Source organism: Pelobates fuscus, chromosome 7, assembly GCF_036172605.1.
Source record: "Pelobates fuscus isolate aPelFus1 chromosome 7, aPelFus1.pri, whole genome shotgun sequence".
In the NCBI taxonomy this organism is placed as follows: domain Eukaryota; kingdom Metazoa; phylum Chordata; class Amphibia; order Anura; family Pelobatidae; genus Pelobates; species Pelobates fuscus.
The window spans coordinates 2162769-2182867 of NC_086323.1; the positions used below are offsets into that span (position 1 = coordinate 2162769).

A 20099-nucleotide genomic window follows, 5' to 3' on the forward strand; every position below is an offset into this window, starting at 1 on the left:
AGCCGGCACACACAGACAGAGTGTGGGAACCATAAGACCCCAGATTAGGATGTACCCCCAGCCGGCACACACAGACAGAGTGTGGGAACCATGAGACCCCAGATTAGGATGTACCCCCAGCCGGCACACACAGACAGAGTGTGGGAACCATGAGACCCCAGATTAGGATGTACCCCCAGCCGGCACACACAGACAAAGTGTGGGAACCATGAGACCCCAGATTAGGATGTACCCCCAGCCGGCACACACAGACAGAGTGTGGGAACCATGAGACCCCAGATTAGGATGTACCCCCAGCCGGCACACACAGACAGAGTGTGGGAACCATGAGACCCCAGATTAGGATGTACCCCCAGCCGGCACACACAGACAGAGTGTGGGAACCATGAGACCCCAGATTAGGATGTACCCCCAGCCGGCACACACAGACAGAGTGTGGGAACCATGAGACCCCAGATTAGGATGTACCCCCAGCCGGCACACACAGACAGATTGGGGGAACCACGAGACCCCAGATTAGGATGTACCCCCAGCCGGCACACACAGACAGAGTGTGGGAACCATGAGACCCCAGATTAGGATTTACACCCAGCCGGCACACACAGACAGAGTGTGGGAACCATAAGACCCCAGATTAGGATGTACCCCCAGCCGGCACACACAGGCAGAGTGTGGGAACCATAAGACCCCAGATTAGGATGTACATCCAGCCGGCACACACAGACAGAGTGTGGGAACCATGAGACCCCAGATTAGGATGTACCCCCAGCCGACACACACAGACAGAGTGTGGGAACCATAAGACCCCAGATTAGGATGTACCCCCAGCCGGCACACACAGACAGAGTGTGGGAACCATGAGACCCCAGATTAGGATTTACACCCAGCCAGCACACACAGACAGAGTGTGGGAACCATGAGACCCCAGATTAGGATGTACCCCCAGCCGGCACACACAGACAGAGTGTGGGAACCATGAGACCCCAGATTAGGATGTACCCCCAGCCGGCACACACAGACAGAGTGTGGGAACCATGAGACCCCAGATTAGGATGTACCCCCAGCCGGCACACACAGACAGAGTGTGGGAACCATGAGACCCCAGATTAGGATGTACCCCCAGCCGGCACACACAGACAGAGTGTGGGAACCATAAGACCCCAGATTAGGATGTACCCCCAGCCGGCACACACAGACAGAGTGTGGGAACCATGAGACCCCAGATTAGGATGTACCCCCAGCCGGCACACACAGACAGAGTGTGGGAACCATGAGACCCCAGATTAGGATGTACCCCCAGCCGGCACACACAGACAGAGTGTGGGAACCATGAGACCCCAGATTAGGATGTACCCCCAGCCGGCACACACAGACAGAGTGTGGGAACCATAAGACCCCAGATTAGGATGTACCCCCAGCCGGCACACACAGACAGATTGGGGGAACCATAAGACCCCAGATTAGGATGTACCCCCAGCCGGCACACACAGACAGAGTGTGGGAACCATGAGACCCCAGATTAGGATGTACCCCCAGCCGGCACACACAGACAGATTGGGGGAACCATAAGACCCCAGATTAGGATGTACCCCCAGCCGGCACACACAGACAGAGTGTGGGAACCATGAGACCCCAGATTCCTGTATAGGATGTACATCCAGCCGGCACACACAGACAGAGTGTGGGAACCATGATTATTATTACAAAGTGCATTAGGCTTATTCTTCTTTCTCCTTGTTGACGTTTTGGATTTTAATCATCCATTCAATTCTTATCATATATCCTTTCCAGCCCCGTGCAGCAATATAGAAAGATTTACTAACCTCGGGGCGAAGTCTACAGCAATCTGCATTACGGATTGCAACAACTGAGCAATGCTTAATTTGGTCGATGGAGTTGGTGCCACTTGGGCCTTAGCTGCAAAATAAACACAAACGCATGAACAGATAAAGACTAAAATATAGAAGGCAGTAGATATATCCCACAGGTTACATCAATAATGCAATAATTCTTCTAGACTTAGCTGGAATCTTGGAATTGCCCTCGGTGGCAGTTAGTGAGATAAATTAGGCTGCAGAGAGCATGTTAGCAGTTAATAAAAGTAGTGCCCAGCATTCCTTTGGGCAAGAAACAAGAAAAGGTTCTCTTAAGGAACACAATGGCATTAGGAATACAAACATCTAATCAGAACTCCTGTCAAGGGCCACCCCGTGCCGGCCAGTTTTACTTATACTGCAGCCTTTTCTGCAATGTTCTCCGTCTCCACCTCCTTGGTTGAGATCTTTGAGATTGATGATATCAGCCAATCCATTGTTTCCCCATAGGGAAACATCGGGATGCTATTGTGCGTGCACCAGAAAACACAGGGCTGCGCCAATCAGATTTGATCATATGACCAATGTTCGATTGTAGGGTTGGAAGTGCTCCTAGTGGCTCTCGGGAAGACAGACCCTAGTGGTAAAACATTGCCGATTCTACAAAACTGGAATATTTTACCCTGCAGGGTTAAACTGACGGGACCCCTGCACCACGGAGATGAAGTGGTCTGGGCGTCTTTAGTGGTCCTTTAAATGGTAACTGTTATCAAATGTTGACTTTTGATTTAATAAAAGTTAATTACACTTAAGGAAATAAAATGATTTTTTTAATGATGTATATTTATGTAATTATTATATATAATTATTTTCTGACTAGGTGGCCCTAGTCTGACCAACTGCTGCTCGAACTGATTTATTGACTGCTGTTGTGATTGCTCTGCTCTGCTGATTTATTGACTGCTGTTGTGATTGGCAGCTTGAGCAGCAGTTGGTCAGATATAAACAGATTGAAAAATGCATGATGTGTATTGAATATTTATGAGCACTTTAATCAGCCTGAAAGACATATGTTGGGACATCTTACCTTCCAGGGCGGCATTGGCAACGGCAGCAGAATGTACGCTGACTTCGAAGGGAAGACCCACACAGGTTGGGACAATGTGGCGAACCTCAGCAACCAGGATGGGGACAGGCCACTTTCCTATTATTCCGTTGATGATTTGGTGAATGAGATGCTCCAGCCAAGAGAGATTTCGTGCTGGCTCATTCAGCATCTAGATACCACAAATATGTGAATTACATCTATAGGACAAAGCTTTGTAAGGACACAACAAAATAAAACAGGTCATTGCAACATACCTTAAACACATTCTGAATGGTTTCTCTGGTAGCTTCACTGTAGTGAACCTCCTGACCAAGCATCTTGGTATAAAAGGAGGCCAGAGGAACATCTGATGCCACCAGTTTGTGCCCGAGCAGCTAAACAGTGGAAGAGAAATGCGTGGGTAAACATTCCACTAATGCGATAAATATAGGGGTAAACATTCCGCTAATGCGATAAATATAGGGGTAAACATTCCACTAATGTGATAAATATAGGGGTAAACATTCCGCTAATGAGATAAATATAGGGGTAAACATTCCGCTAATGCAATAAAAATAGGGGTAAACATTCCACTAATGAGATAAATATAGGGGTAAACATTCCACTAATGCGATAAATATAGGGGTAAACATTCCACTAATGCGATAAATATAGGGGTAAACATTCCGCTAATGCAATAAATATAGGGGTAAACATTCCGCTAATGAGATAAATATAGGGGTAAACATTCCGCTAATGCAATAAATATAGGGGTAAACATTCCACTAATGTGATAAATATAGGGGTAAACATTCCGCTAATGAGATAAATATAGGGGTAAACATTCCGCTAATGCAATAAATATAGGGGTAAACATTCCACTAATGTGATAAATATAGGGGTAAACATTCCACTAATGAGATAAATATAGGGGTAAACATTCCACTAATGAGATAAATATAGGGGTAAACATTCCACTAATGAGATAAATATAGGGGTAAACATTCCACTAATGAGATAAATATAGGGGTAAACATTCCACTAATGAGATAAATATAGGGGTAAACATTCCACCAATGAGATAAATATAGGGGTAAACATTCCACTAATGCGATAAATATAGGGGTAAACATTCCGCTAATGAGATAAATATAGGGGTAAACATTCCGCTAATGCAATAAAAATAGGGGTAAACATTCCACTAATGAGATAAATATAGGGGTAAACATTCCACTAATGCGATAAATATAGGGGTAAACATTCCACTAATGCGATAAATATAGGGGTAAACATTCCGCTAATGCAATAAATATAGGGGTAAACATTCCGCTAATGAGATAAATATAGGGGTAAACATTCCGCTAATGCAATAAATATAGGGGTAAACATTCCACTAATGTGATAAATATAGGGGTAAACATTCCGCTAATGAGATAAATATAGGGGTAAACATTCCGCTAATGCAATAAATATAGGGGTAAACATTCCACTAATGTGATAAATATAGGGGTAAACATTCCACTAATGAGATAAATATAGGGGTAAACATTCCACTAATGAGATAAATATAGGGGTAAACATTCCACTAATGAGATAAATATAGGGGTAAACATTCCACTAATGAGATAAATATAGGGGTAAACATTCCACTAATGAGATAAATATAGGGGTAAACATTCCACCAATGAGATAAATATAGGGGTAAACATTCCACTAATGCGATAAATATAGGGGTAAACATTCCACTAATGAGATAAATATAGGGGTAAACATTCCGCTAATGCGATAAATTTAGGGGTAAACATTCCGCTAATGAGATGAATATAGGGGTAAACATTCCACTAATGCGATAAATATAGGGGTAAACATTCCACTAATGAGATAAATATAGGGGTAAACATTCCGCTAATGAGATAAATATAGGGGTAAACATTCCGCTAATGCAATAAATATAGGGGTAAACATTCCGCTAATGAGATAAATATAGGGTTAAACATTCCACTAATGCGATAAATATAGGGGTAAACATTCCGCTAATGCGATAAATATAGGGGTAAACATTCCACTAATGCGATAAATATAGGGGTAAACATTCCGTTAATGCGATAAATATAGGGGTAAACATTCCACTAATGCGATAAATATAGGGGTAAACATTCCGCTAATGAGATAAATATAGGGGTAAACATTCCGCTAATGCGATAAATATAGGGGTAAACATTCCGCTAATGCGATAAATATAGGGGTAAACATTCCGCTAATGCGATAAATATAGGGGTAAACATTCCGCTAATGAGATAAATATAGGGGTAAACATTCCACTAATGAGATAAATATAGGGGTAAACATTCCGCTAATGCAATAAATATAGGGGTAAACATTCCGCTAATGCGATAAATATAGGGGTAAACATTCCACTAATGAGATAAATATAGGGGTAAACATTCCGCTAATGCGATAAATATAGGGGTAAACATTCCACTAATGCGATAAATATAGGGGTAAACATTCCGCTAATGCGATAAATATAGGGGTAAACATTCCACTAATGCGATAAATATAGGGGTAAACATTCCGCTAATGCTATAAACATAGGGGTAAACATTCCGCTAATGCGATAAATATAGGGGTAAACATTACACTAATGCGATAAATATAGGGGTAAACATTCCACTAATGAGATAAATATAGGGGTAAACATTCTGCTAATGCGATAAATATAGGGGTAAACATTCCACTAATGCGATAAATATAGGGGTAAACATTCCACTAATGTGATAAATATAGGGGTAAACATTCCGCTAATGCGATAAATATAGGGGTAAACATTCCACTAATGCGATAAATATAGGGGTAAACATTCCACTAATGAGATAAATATAGGGGTAAACATTCCGCTAATGCGATAAATTTAGGGGTAAACATTCCGCTAATGAGATGAATATAGGGGCAAACATTCCACTAATGAGATGAATATAGGGGTAAACATTCCACTAATGCGATAAATATAGGGGTAAACATTCCGCTAATGCTATAAACATAGGGGTAAACATTCCGCTAATGCGATAAATATAGGGGTAAACATTACACTAATGCGATAAATATAGGGGTAAACATTCCACTAATGAGATAAATATAGGGGTAAACATTCTGCTAATGCGATAAATATAGGGGTAAACATTCCACTAATGCGATAAATATAGGGGTAAACATTCCGCTAATGCGATAAATATAGGGGTAAACATTCCACTAATGCGATAAATATAGGGGTAAACATTCCACTAATGAGATAAATATAGGGGTAAACATTCCGCTAATGCGATAAATATAGGGGTAAACATTCCACTAATGAGATAAATATAGGGGTAAACATTCCGCTAATGCGATAAATATAGGGGTAAACATTCCACTAATGAGATGAATATAGGGGTAAACATTCCACTAATGCGATAAATATAGGGGTAAACATTCCGCTAATGCTATAAACATAGGGGTAAACATTCCGCTAATGCGATAAATATAGGGGTAAACATTACACTAATGCGATAAATATAGGGGTAAACATTCCACTAATGCGATAAATATAGGGGTAAACATTCCACTAATTAGATAAATATAGGGGTAAACATTCCGCTAATGAGATAAATATAGGGGTAAACATTCCGCTAATGCGATACATATAGGGGTAAACATTCCAATAATGTGATAAATATAGGGGTAAACATTCCGCTAATGAGATAAATATAGGGGTAAACATTATGATAATGCGATAAATATAGGGGTAAACATTCCCCTAATACGATAAATATAGGGGTAAACATTCCACTAATGAGATAAATATAGGGGTAAACATTCCACTAATGAGATAAATATAGGGGTAAATATTCAGCTAATGAGATAAATATAGGGGTAAACATTCCACTAATGCTATAAATATAGGGGTAAACATTTCACTAATGAGATAAATATAGGGGTAAACATTCCACTTATGAGATAAATATAGGGGTAAACATTCCACTAATGCGATAAATATATGGGTAAACATTCCACTAGCGGGATTAATTCAGGGGTAAATATTGTATGTATCAGGCGATTTGATCTTAAATCTGGTTGGGATAGTTCTATTCTTCTCTAAAAAGCCACCTATCCAGTTACTGGTCAGTTTGTGAGATAAGGGAGTGGCCATACCTCTTTAATAATCTTTATAATCACGTTTTTCCAGGAAAACACTTTGAAGTTAACATTTTGCCTTCGAAGAACCTCCTGGAGCCCCTCTGCTCTGATGCCGACCTGTGTTAATAAATCGTGACATGTGTGAACACTGCTGGAAATGGGGCAGCACAATAACACCAGCTGTTTAGTGCATTCCTTACCTCTAAAACATCCATTTCCATGCCCATTGTGTGACCACGCACTTTGACAAGGATGTATTCAGGGAAAGTTGTCCTGGGCCCATTAATCAGGTAGACGTTGGCCGAAGCTCCAGACATCAGAGGATCTGCAGGAAGAAGATGCAATTTAAGTTCACCTGGTTTGTTCCTAAAGAAAGATCCCCAAAAATACCCGAGGTAAGCCATCGTTCTATTTATCCCCTCCACATTAATTGTTCAAAGTCCCAACTTTCAGGTTATAAAAAGAAGCAGCGCTAAAGAGCTTGTTTGAGTTTGCATGTTTAAATAAAATTGAAAGGATACTTTATGTACTGTGTAATGAAGCCCATCTCCAAGGTATCATAGTTCATACCATAAGTTTGTTTGAGACTGGTACATCTACTATTTAAATAAATTTCCATCCATGACCTATTTATCTTCACACTCCCTAAACCTACTTGCACTAACAGAAACATGGCTCTCTCCCTCTGATACTGCTACCCCTGCCTCACTATCCTTTGTGTCTTCACTTTACCCACAACCCAAGACAAACTGAGAGTAAAGGTGGAGGTGTAGGTTTTCTGCTTTCACTCCACTGTTCCTTTAAAACTCTGCTCACCTCCCCTTTCTTTTCCATAATTTGAAATTCATTTTATTTGACTTTTAAAACCCTTCTCTGCTAACATTGCCATTATTTATCACCCCCCTGGTTTCCCCCTCCTATTCCTTGACCACTTTGCTGTCTGGCTACCCTACTTCCTCTCTTCTAATATTCCATCCCTAATTCTCGGGGACTTCAATATTCCCATTAACCCACCCCTGACCTCAGCAGCCTCTAAACTACTTTCAATTACTTCCTCCCCTGGGCTAACACAGTGGGCTAATTCTCCCACCCATGTAGCTGGCAATATCCTCGACCTCATTTTGTCTAATGCATGTACAGTATCTAATATCAGCAACACTCCATTTCCTCTCTCTGATAACCTCCTCTTATCGTTTGCTCTCCAGTACTCCCTCACCAAACAACCGCAGCCTAACCCCCCTCAACTCCCCCCTTCCTCCCCTCAGGAGGAACCTTAATTCTATTGACCTCCAGCAGCTGTCAGCTGATATTGATTCACAACTGCTATCTATCCCTTCCCTCTCCTGTCCCTCACTGGCCATCTCCACATATAACACTACCCTCACCTCTGCCTTGAACGCTGCAGCCCCGCTCCAAACATGCACTTCGAGGAGGACACGCCCCCAACCATGGCATACTAACCAACTAACCTTACTAAATCAACACACTATCTGCAAAGTTGCTCCCGTTGTGCTGAATGCTCCTGGAGGAGGCCTAGCACCCAGTCAGACTTTCTCCATTATAGATTCATATTGTGTTAATACAGCGCAGCCATTGTCTACGCCAAACAGTCATACTTTCCCTCTCTCATTAGTTCATGCTACGGCAATCTCAGGCATCTCTTTGACACCTTTAACTCTCTTCTTCGTCCAGCTGTGACCACCCCCCAAACTAACCTTACAGCCGATAGCTTTGCATGCTACTTTACCGACAAGATTGAACAGATCTCTTTCTCAACCACACATAAATCATGCCTTTCCTACCTTCCAGACTTTCTCCACAGCCACTGAACAAGAGGTGGCTGCGCTTCTCCTTTCCTCTCACCCCACCACTTGCCCACTCAATCCCGTTACATCTCACCCCATCAGATCTCTCTCCCCTTGTCTTGTGACTTCCTTAACACACATCTTCAACTGTTCTCTCTCTTCTGGCATTGTCCCTGCAGACCTTAAACATGCCACTGTAGTACCTATCCTGGAAAAACATCTCTTGACCCGTCCTCTACCTCTAACTATCGTCCCATATCCCTGCTCCCTTTTTCCTCAAAGCTTCTAGAAAGACTTGTCTTTGCCTGTGTGTCTCACTTCCTCAATTCCAACTCTCTCCTTGACCCTCTTCAGTCTGGCTTCCGCCCTCTCCACTCTACTGAGACTGCTCTTATCAAAGTTACTTACGACCTAATCGCAGCTAAATTCAAAGGCCACTACTCCATACTAATTCTTCTTGATCTCTCTGCTGCCTTTGACACCGTTGATCATGCTCTCCTTCTTCAAACTCTTCAATCACTCAGTCTCTGTGACTCTGTCCTCTCGTGGTTTTCCTCTTATGTCTCCCAACGTTAATTCAGTGTCTCCTTTTCTAATGATACCTCCTCCTTCGTCCTGTCTCAGTTGGAGTTCCCCAAGGCTCTGTCCTTGGTCCCCTTCTATTTTCTCTTTACACTGCCTCTCTTGGCAAACTTATTGTCTCTTTTGGATTCCACTACCACCTGTACGCTGATGACACCCAGATGTATCTCTCCTCCCTGGACCTCTCCCCTGCCGTCCTGCAACGTATGCCGTTTCTTCCATCTCTGACTGGATGTCCTCCCGCTTTCTGAAACTCAATCTCTCTAAAACTGAACTCCTTGTCTTTCCTCCTCCTAATACTGATCCTCTCTCGCTCTCCCTTCAAGTCAATAATATCCACATAAATCCATCCTTGCAAGCGCGCTCTCTGGGTGTCATACTTGATTCTGGCCTCACCTTTGAGCCTCACATCCAGTATGTTGCCAAATCCTGTAGATTTCAACTTAAAAACATTTAGGGCGAGACAGCCATTGAGGGAGAGACGGCCATTGAGGGAGAAACAGCCATCGAGGGAGAGACAGCCATGGTGGGAGAGACAGTTATGGACGGAGAGACGGCCATGGAGGGAGAGACATCCATGGTGGGAGAGACCACTATGTAGGGAGAGAGGGCCATGGAGGGAGAGACAGCCATGTTGGGAGAGACTGCCATGGTGGGAGGGACAGCTAAGGAGTGAGAGACAGCTATGGAGGGAGAGACGGCCATGGAGGGAGATATGGCCATGGAGAGAGAGACAGCTATGGATGTAGAGACAGCCATGGAGGGAGAGACAGCCATGGTGGGAGAGACGACTATGGAGGGAGAGACAGCTATGGAGGGAGAGACGGCCATGGAGGGAGAGACAGCCATGGAGGGAGACTGACTTCTCTAATTTACTTACAGTTGAATGTGCCTACATGGAATGCTTTGCTGTAACGCATGTTCAGTTTGTCCAGGACTGGGTTTAAGATGTTTAAGGCAATGTTACATGACGCAGCACTGAATTAATAGAGAGAATATACTATGAGTAAATGGCATTAATATAATAAAACATATATTACTATATATGGGTTCCATACTCACAGATCGCGAAGACCTGGGAGAACACTCTTAGCCAGACTCTTTAAATGAGAGTACGTAAAGCTGGCCAGTTGCATATTCTCTTGGCTCTCTCTTAGTATGGTATTTGCCACTGTGGTAACTGTCGGCAATGATGGATTAGTCTCAAACAGAGCAATGCACGACATCATTCGGACCTCTGTAGGATTTCTGCGATCCGTAAATAGTTGGAGCAGAATTTCTTGAATCTAAAGCAAAAAGTACTCTAACTGAATATTTTTTTTACATTTGCAAAAATGTATACTGTGTTTAATAATTAAAATGTGGTAAGTGGATAGAAATATGCTGTAAATATCACTGGCCTTCCAGTATTGGCTCTCCAACTCCCGTACCAACCACTAACCTCACAGTGCCTTTACCCAAAAGTAAGGCAGCCAACGATTATCCTTTATTCAAAAACAAGGCAGCCAACGATTATCCTTTATTCAAAAACAAGGCAGCCAACGATTATCCTTTACTCAAAAACAGGTCAATCAACGATTATCCTTAACCCAAAAACAGGTCAATCAACGATTATCCTTTACCCAAAAACAGGTCAACGACTAACCTTTACCCAAAAAGAAAGCAGCAAATGATTATCCTTTACTCAAACATAAAGCAGCCAATCAGTATCCTTTACTCAAAAACAGGGCAACCAAAGATTATCCTTAACCCAAAACAAGTCAGTCAATGATTATTCTTTACCCCAAAACAAGTCAGTCAATGATTATTCTTTACTCAAAAATAAAGCAGCCAGCCATTATCATTTACCCAAAAACAAAGCAGCCAATGATTATCCTTTACGCAAACATAAAGAAGCCTACCAGTATCCTTTACTCAATAACAGGGCAACCAAAGATTATCCTTAACCCAAAAACAGGTCAATCAACGATTATCCTTAACCCAAAAACAAGTCAACCAACGATTATCCTTTACCCAAAAACAAGTCAACCAACAATTATCCTTTACCCAAAAACAGGGCAACCAAAGATTATCTAGGTCAATCAACGACTACCCTTTACCCAAAAAGAAAGCAGCAAATGATTATCCTTTACCCAAAAACAAAGCAACTCATGATTATCCTTTACCCAAATATAAGAAAGCTAATGTTTTTAACCAACCTCAAGGCATTCAGAAATCACCGTTTACTAACAATCTTTCTTTGATGGAATGGAGACTTTAAAGAATGAGAACATTTTCCTCAAACCAGATTTCAGTAACATTTGTTTTAAAATAACAGCTTATGTCAAAGATCATAGAGGATGTTTTTGGATATACTAAAGCCGGATATATTTTTTTGGCGTGATCCTAGATCCTGGTACAATTATAATGCCAGAACTGCACTATTGTAGAAATCACACAGATTGCAAACTCACTTTTTGTGGGTAACGTTTTGCGATGTTCCTAACAGCCATCACAGCTTCAACCTGATTCTGGATTGGGAGATGGGCCGCACTTGCAGAAAATCCAGGCAGGAATTTAAGGATCCGCTTGATGCTCGCCGGCTGTCCTGCGTTTCCCAGAGCTTTCAGTGCCAAAGTAATATCCTCGGTACGGGCTTTGTTCCCTGCATCTATCGCTAAATCGTGAAGTGGCTGAAATAGACACAGCAATAAGCAATGTTCAGCATCCTGGTGTATATTGCCATCACTGGTTTACTAAATGCTTACCAAAACCAGTCTACTTAGATTTCATTACAACAGACACCTTTTAAATGGATTTTATAATGTAAACCTTCACAAGTTGTTTAAAATTGAATCTGAGAAGTAACTGAATCCCTATCTGGTTTGTTCAAATACGTTTTTCATTTCACAAACGAGAATCAGAAGATTGTTATTTTCTGTCTACGTCTACTAACTGAGAAACAATACCATAAAAAATAAATATCAAAAGTTTTACCCATAATTCTTTCCATTACAGAAATGAATAAAATGATATAAAATGTCCCACCTGCAGCACGTTCTCGGGGCAGATTGGTATTAAAGAGCAGAATTTCTTGATTAAGGTTCCATAGGCCAAAAAGCCGACCTTGAGCAGGTCGTGGGAATTGTGAACTTTGAATTCCGACAGCAAATCCTAACAGAAAAAAGAAAAATAAGACATTCTGACACAGACAACGGCAATGATTTACTTCCTGACAAACCAAACCAGAGAATGCCTGGAAACTGATACAACTGTGCTGGGGATATTTTATTTATCAATTCTAGGCTTCCAGAGGGGAACCGGCCCAAGCTCAGACTTGGCAAAGTGTATCTCTGCTGGCAGTGCCAACAATAAACCAATCAAATTAATAAACAACTTATTTATAATGACTTTTATTATGATTGGCACAGCAAGATGGCTCTCTGTATACAGCAGACACAAACTAGCAATGCAATGAATGGGTATTCTATGGATTGATGAGAATATCGGGAGACGGCATAACTAGATAAAGCAACGAACACCCAGCTATCTAAGTATACGTTGCCATTGAAATGGAAGAGTGTGTGCTTACAGCGAAAATCTGCAGGATGTGTTGATTGCTCTTCATGTACTGAGCAGCCAGTGTGAGGACTGCCTTCACTTCATTCACACTTAAGTCTTTCGAATGGATCATCTGTTCAATTGCCTTCATAGCATCTATGGTTCCTATTGCTGGGATGGCACTCAGTAGCCAAGGTCTAAGCAACACAAAGAAAAATCACAGGTTAAAATAATGTGTTCAACTTACACAAAGCTTTCACATACCTTGTTCCTGCTTGAGAGAGTCAGTGCATCGAATAAACAATGGTGTACCTGTACATAGCTCGTTTGGAGAACTGTTTCCAGATGGACAGGAGGGTTTCCATATTCACTAAGCGGAGTTGCTGGATGAGCTGGAGGTACTTGGCCGGGGCCTCAATTTGGACTTGCTGCTGGTTATTCTGAACCAGGTGTTGGAGAGTAGTATCTATCTGGTAGGGTAGTTGGACATATTCAATTTAATGTGCTCAAAGAATGCGATAATTAAGTCATAAAATCAGATAAATTACAAGAAAAAAACCTTTCTTCAGTTACTTGTTGTCACTGGGGAATTAAATATGTAACAAAATGTGGACATTTCCATGATTAAATGTATCCCAGATCCTAATATTGGTGCTGGATTAATCCCATGTGTAGAACTCTCCAAAACCAGCCAAACAGTCCGCACTCATCAGGATCTCAGGATAATCCACAAGGTAGATCATAGAAAGTGCGTACTTTATTGTTAAAAATATGGTTAACAACCGGCTATAAAAGTATGTGCAGACCTCGTAAGTGACAGACAATCCGAAATCTTCAAACATGTCAATAAAAGCAGACAGATTCTTTCTCCCTCAGGGGATTCCAAGGTTAAAAAAATACCTGCACCTGCCAGAAGGGGGAGCGGAGAACAAAAAATGGAAAAACTTGCAGTTTCCGCGCCTTTCCTGTTGCTTAGTCAATATGTTATGTTAAGCGTCAGGACAGGCGCGGAACACGTCCAGTGTTACTGTAAGTTTTTTAATATTTTTGTTCTCCCCTCCCTCTTTTGGCAGGGGCAGGTATTTTTTAACCTTGGAATCCCCTGAGGGAGAAAGAATCTGTCTGCTTTTATTGACATGTTTGAAGATTTCGGATTGTCTGTCACTTACGAGGTCTGCACATATTTTTATAGCCGGTTGTTAACCATATTTTTAACAATAAAGTCCGCACTTTCTATGATCTACCTTGTGGATTGTTCTGAGATCCTGATGTGAAAATGATCCCATATTAAACGTTATCCATGCTGGGAATCTCAGTGGGGCATAGGATATTTCACGCTCATTGGTTGAATGAGTTGTATAATAATCCCTGATTTTTTATAGCAATTGGGCTTCTGTATAAAGGGCAATTCTTGAGAAAAGTGAAGCAACAACCCCGGAAATTAAAAGTAATGTTGCCACTATTTTCTCCATTTTTAGACCCAAACAATCCTCTTTATCGTTGGTCCCTGAGTATTCTAATCAATAGGAAGATTTTGCCAGATATAGAACATACGTTTTATCAATTCAAGTCACGCCACAAAAAGTACTATTTATTAACTTGAACAAATCGATTGCCAGTTCATAATTGAATATCAGTTTTATAAACGTTATATGCAAATTCGCTGTACCTGGGACTCCACGTTCTTTGCCTTTATTAAGTGAGTAGCCATCTGATGTAATTCTGCAGAAAACCTATATCTTATACCCCCGCGATTTACTAGTTGCTGAGGTGGCTCTATGATTTTATTGGATCTTGTTTCCAAGAAGCTGAGCACTTGCCTAAAATGAGATGGAATAATGAGAAACACGTTAATAAACATAACATTTATATGAACTAAAGACATGTATTTCACTGCCGTTGTGTATGGCGGTGGCTGTTACATCACCAACAGCTGATATTGTGAAAAAATAAAGATGTTTTAAATAGATTTAAATCGATGGGTAGTTACCTTGCTTCCATGACAGCAGCTCCATAAAGCTCAAATAATGGCGCGTACCGGTAGATTTGCTTGCCCGTTGCTTCACGAATGAGAAGACCATCATCATGTTTTGTGAGTTTGTAGTTAAATACGGCAGTTCCCCGTAAGTGCTTGGATTTCTGAATAGAGATCAAGAAGAGTTGAACACACCAATAACTGCCAATGGACTACTAGGGTCTCAGGAATTCACTGTTACCTGCTGACAAACTGTACATGGTTCCAAGTATGCTATTCCAATGCTTTTCTCTACTTTGTCCTGACATTTTTCAAGGTCTCTTGATTTAGAAACAAATATATTTTTGGACTTCTTTTCTACTTGGACGTCATACACGGTGTGACAAACTCCACCAAGTCCATTCTGGAGAAAGAATTAGGCAGATAATTGAGACTTTGATTTAAGATTATTAAAGTACTTTATTAATTAACATGTAACGGTCAGATACGAACCTCTTGAAGGTCATAAACATTGCGTGTTTCCTTTATGTTCATGTGAAGCAGATGCAGGATTCCTCTGTAAATGTTGAGTACAGTATCTGAAACATCAGGTGGAGCAAAGATATCTCCAACCTGTCCATTGTGGTATTCAAACTTGACACGTTTTCTGAGCTGCTCAACAATAACTTGGGTGAGTTTTGATGATCGAACGTATGGATCTCTTGGCCACACGCCATTCAACTCTTTTATTTCAGGAGATTGGATCTGAAAAGAAAGGGATTATATTAACAAGATGTTTGCAAACAAACAAATCATATTAGTAACAATGTTTTTTATGTTTCACTCAATGTGAGGTTATTTTCTAAGTCTTTTTGTAAGGAAGAATAGGACAAAAAGTATTAGACATGAAGCAGTATTTGTTGTTTTATTGCATTTTACACGTGTTGATTTAAAAGAAGGGTTCAGCATGTATAAATGAGTGATACTTTATGAGATCTTTCTCAGCACCTGTACATTATCATGTAAGGGCTTTCCATATCTGGAGGTTATAACGAAGGAGATTTTTCCTGCTGCTATTTCATACCTTTAGTAAATAGGTCTTTTGGGCAAATCCACTGATTTCCACTATACCGTTCAGTTTAATACCAGCCTGGTTTAAATTATGACCAGGAACCGCATTCAGGACAAGTGCTTCATACTTGAATAGATAGTTCTTGTTTTCGCTGAAATTTGGGGCTGTAAATTAAGAAAGAAATCCAAGTTCTTAATAAAATCAAAGTGTGTAATTACAATAATGTATCCATAGATACATGGATAGTGAGATGGACTCAGCGCTCGATACATGGATAAAGAGATGGACTCGGAGCTCGATACATGGGTAGAGAGATGGACTCGGAGCTCGATACATGGATAGAGAGATGGACTCAGCGCTCGATACATGGATAGAGAGATGACGTCGGAGCTCTATACATGGATAGAGAGATGGACTCGGAGCTCGATACATGGATAGAGAGATGGACTTGGAGCTAGATACAGGGATAGAGAGATGGACTCGGAGCTCGATACATGGATAGAGAGATGGACTCGGAGCTCGATACATGGGTAGAGAGATGGACTCAGAGCTCGATACATGGATAGAGAGATGGACTCGGAGCTCGATACATGGATAGAGAGATGGACTCGGAGCTCGATACATGAATAAAGAGATGGACTCGGAGCTCGATACATGGATAGAGAGATGGACTCGGAGCTCGATACATGGATAGAGAGATGGACTCGGAGCTCGATACATGGATAGAGAGATGACTCGGAGCTCGATACATGGATAGAGAGATGGACTCGGAGCTCGATACATGGGTAGAGAGATGGACTCGGAGCTTGATACATGGATAGAGAGATGGACTCGGAGCTAGATACAGGGATAGAGAGATGGACTCGGAGCTAGATACATGGATAGAGAGATGGACTTGGAGCTAGATACATGGATAGAGAGATGGACTCAGAGCTAGATACACAGATAGGGATATAGTCTTGAAGACAGATACATAGATATCAACATGGATTAGGAGGTAGATACATAGATATCAATGTGGATTAGAGGGTAGATGCATAGATATCAACAGGGATTGGGAGGTAGATACATAGGATTGGGAGGTAGATACATAGATATAAACTTGAAATGGGAGGTAGATACGTAGATATCAACGTGAATTAGGAGGTAGATACATGGATATAAATGTGGATTTGGAGGTGGATACACGGAATTGGGTGGTAAATATGAATTTAGAAGACATACATTTTATCATAGTATTATCTAAATTGTATTTATAATTTGCTGGAAGTATAAATTCTGCTGTTAATATAAAATTTTCAGCAGGGAGGAGAATCCCGGTACTTACCATATGATGATTTTTCGCTCACTGTTACAAAAGAAAGAAACATACAAGAAAATGTGTTAAAGCGTATTAGATCATAAATGCAGCTTACATTGTTCCAATATTTGTATTCTAAACAGATAAAATAAACAATAATTTAATAAAAAGCAACATAATTCTAAAGTATGTATTAGGAGAAATGCCATATTGGGTTTCTGGAGACAACCTTTCGTCATTAACAGGAAGTAAAACCCCAAACAGTACCTGGACCCTGGTTCTGCCAAATCAGTAATAAAATTAAAATAGCACAATGTTTTGACTCTCCTTTATCCAGCGTTCCTTTACATAAACCTAAAAGCACGGGCTGTCTCAGGTTTAATAAAGGCCATTGGAAATTAACAGGAAGTAACTTTTACTATTCATTAACAGGAAGTAAAGCTCTTACTATTCATTAACAGGAAGTAACTTTTACTATTCATTAACAGGAAGTAAAGCTCTTACTATTCATTAACAGGAAGTAACTTTTACTATTCAGTAACAGGAAGTAAAGCTCTTACTATTCATTAACAGGAAGTAACTTTTACTATTCAGTAACAGGAAGTAAAGCTCTTACTATTCATTAACAGGAAGTAACTTTTACTATTCATTAACAGGAAGTAAAACTCTTACTATTCATTAACAGGAAGTAACTTTTACTATTCATTATTAGGAAGTAAAGCGTTTACCACTCATTAACAGGAAGTAACTTTTACTATTCATTAACAGGAAGTAAAGCTCTTACTATTCATTAACAGGAAGTAACTTTTACTATTCATTATTAGGAAGTAAAGCGTTTACCACTCATTAACAGGAAGTAACTTTTACTATTCATTAACAGGAAGTAAAGCTCTTACTATTCATTAACAGGAAGTAACTTTTACTATTTATTATTAGGAAGTAAAGCGTTTACCACTCATTAACAGGAAGTAACTTTTACTATTCCTTAACAGGAAGTAAAACTTTTACTATTCATTAACAGGAAGTAAACCTTTTACTATTCATTAACAGGAAGTAAAGCTTCCAGTCTGCATAGTGGATATTCTTAGAACCAAATTCAATTCATGTTTTGTGCATGTTATTAATTATCTGCATAAACCCTAGAATACTCAGCAGAGTTTTGCTTGTTTATGGTATAATTTACATGAATCAGGTGTGTATGTACAGATAATATATGTGTGTCCTGGGAGCTTGCAATCTAGAGACATGCTGCTTTATCACATGGGAGTCGGATATGACATATCTAGAATATTGCCAATATGCAGGATCTTTTTTACAATCTGTCCAGAGAGGTTGATTCTTTGTTGGTGGATACAATTTACTTTTATAACGTCACATATAATAATATCAATGTTTTTAACAAACTAGCTTGTCTCGATATTCCAAATACACCCTGGAGTCTCAATGTTATTATTACCTAACCTTGGAAAGGAGAAAGGCAGAGTGGGCCAGCTAAGAGAGATAGCAGGAGCCTTATACACTGAGCGATCTCACAAGAATATGGTAATATTTGGTGTATAGATCTTACCTGCCACAGCAAGCAGCAGCGCTAAGATGATCCCCCTCATGTTGGCGAATGAGTAATCTATGACATATCAGGGAATTTATAGCAAGAAGCTGGGGCACAGGTGGGTAAATAATTAATCTTCAAACCCGCAAACGGTCATATTGATTCCTGGTTCAATATGATCTTTCAGCAGATTTGAGATAACACGTTGTTTGCCCCAATCATGGCACATTTTGTTGGCAGTTAATGGTGACAGTTAATAATTGTTGGGTTCTGGTCAGGACACCATGACTCCAGATCTAATCTATACTGATAATAGCTGGAAACAATTCAGCAAAACACAGTGACACAAAGTGACAATCTCAGCATTTTTAGACTTCTGTCTCCCAGTCCCCCATGTCTTTTAACACTTGGTGTCTTTAATCTTTCCTTTAATCTTAATACTTCAATTATTTTACCCCCTGTCTCTCAGCCCCTGTGTATTATAACCCCAGTCACTGAGCCCCATGTATTTTAGCCCCCTGTCTCTCAGCCCCTGTGTATTATAACCCCAGTCACTGAGCCCCATGTATTTTATCCCCCTGCCTCTCAGCCCCTGTGTATTTTACCCCCTGTCTCTAAACCCCATGTATTTTATCCCCGTCTCTCAGCCCCTGTGTATTTTACCCCGCTGTCTGAGCCCCATGTATTTTAACCCCTCTCTCAGTCCCATGCATTTTAACCCCGTCTCTCAGCCCTCATTTATTTTAACCCTCTGTATCTTAGCCCCATGTATTTTAACCCATTTCTGAGTCCTGTGTATTTTAGCCCCCTTTCTTTTAGCCACCATGTATTTTAGCCCCCGTGTATTTTAGCCCTTTCTTTTAGACCCCATGTATTTTAGCCCTTTCTTTTAGACCCCATGTATTTTAGCCCTTTCTTTTAGCCCCCATGTATTTTAGCCCCCTGTATTTTAACCCCGTGTATTTTAGCCCCCATGTATTTTAGCCCCCGTGTATTTTAGCTTTCTTTTAGACCCCATGTATTTTAGCCCTTTCTTTTAGCCCCCATGTATTTTAGCCCCCTGTATTTTAACCCCGTGTATTTTAGCCCCCATGTATTTTAGCCCCCATGTATTTTAGCCCCATGTCTTTTAGCCCCTATGTATTTTAGCCCCCTGTCTTTTAGCCCTCATGTATTTTAGCCCCCTTTCTTTTAGCCCCCATGTATTTTAGCCCCCTGTATTT

General features: G+C 40.7%; 1 protein-coding gene across 1 annotated transcript in view; it reads right to left on the reverse strand.

Annotated features, from left to right (window-relative positions):
* Positions 1-18955, reverse strand: part of LOC134568918 (vitellogenin-A2-like) — a 36636-nt gene extending 17681 nt beyond the window's left edge. Inside the window, exons 1-18 of the mRNA XM_063427628.1 lie at positions 18895-18955; positions 17355-17375; positions 16040-16191; positions 15469-15720; positions 15218-15379; positions 14992-15140; positions 14671-14821; positions 13314-13471; positions 13033-13198; positions 12489-12614; positions 11915-12133; positions 10524-10747; positions 10342-10439; positions 7275-7399; positions 7090-7191; positions 3177-3296; positions 2902-3091; positions 1824-1917 (exon numbers count right to left, since the gene is read on the reverse strand). Coding sequence (XP_063283698.1) covers positions 1824-1917; positions 2902-3091; positions 3177-3296; positions 7090-7191; positions 7275-7399; positions 10342-10439; positions 10524-10747; positions 11915-12133; positions 12489-12614; positions 13033-13198; positions 13314-13471; positions 14671-14821; positions 14992-15140; positions 15218-15379; positions 15469-15720; positions 16040-16191; positions 17355-17375; positions 18895-18934 — 2549 coding nt within the window. The 5' untranslated portion in view covers positions 18935-18955. The remainder of the gene's footprint in view (positions 1-1823; positions 1918-2901; positions 3092-3176; positions 3297-7089; positions 7192-7274; positions 7400-10341; positions 10440-10523; positions 10748-11914; positions 12134-12488; positions 12615-13032; positions 13199-13313; positions 13472-14670; positions 14822-14991; positions 15141-15217; positions 15380-15468; positions 15721-16039; positions 16192-17354; positions 17376-18894) is intronic.
* Between the last annotated feature and the right edge of the window lie 1144 nt (positions 18956-20099).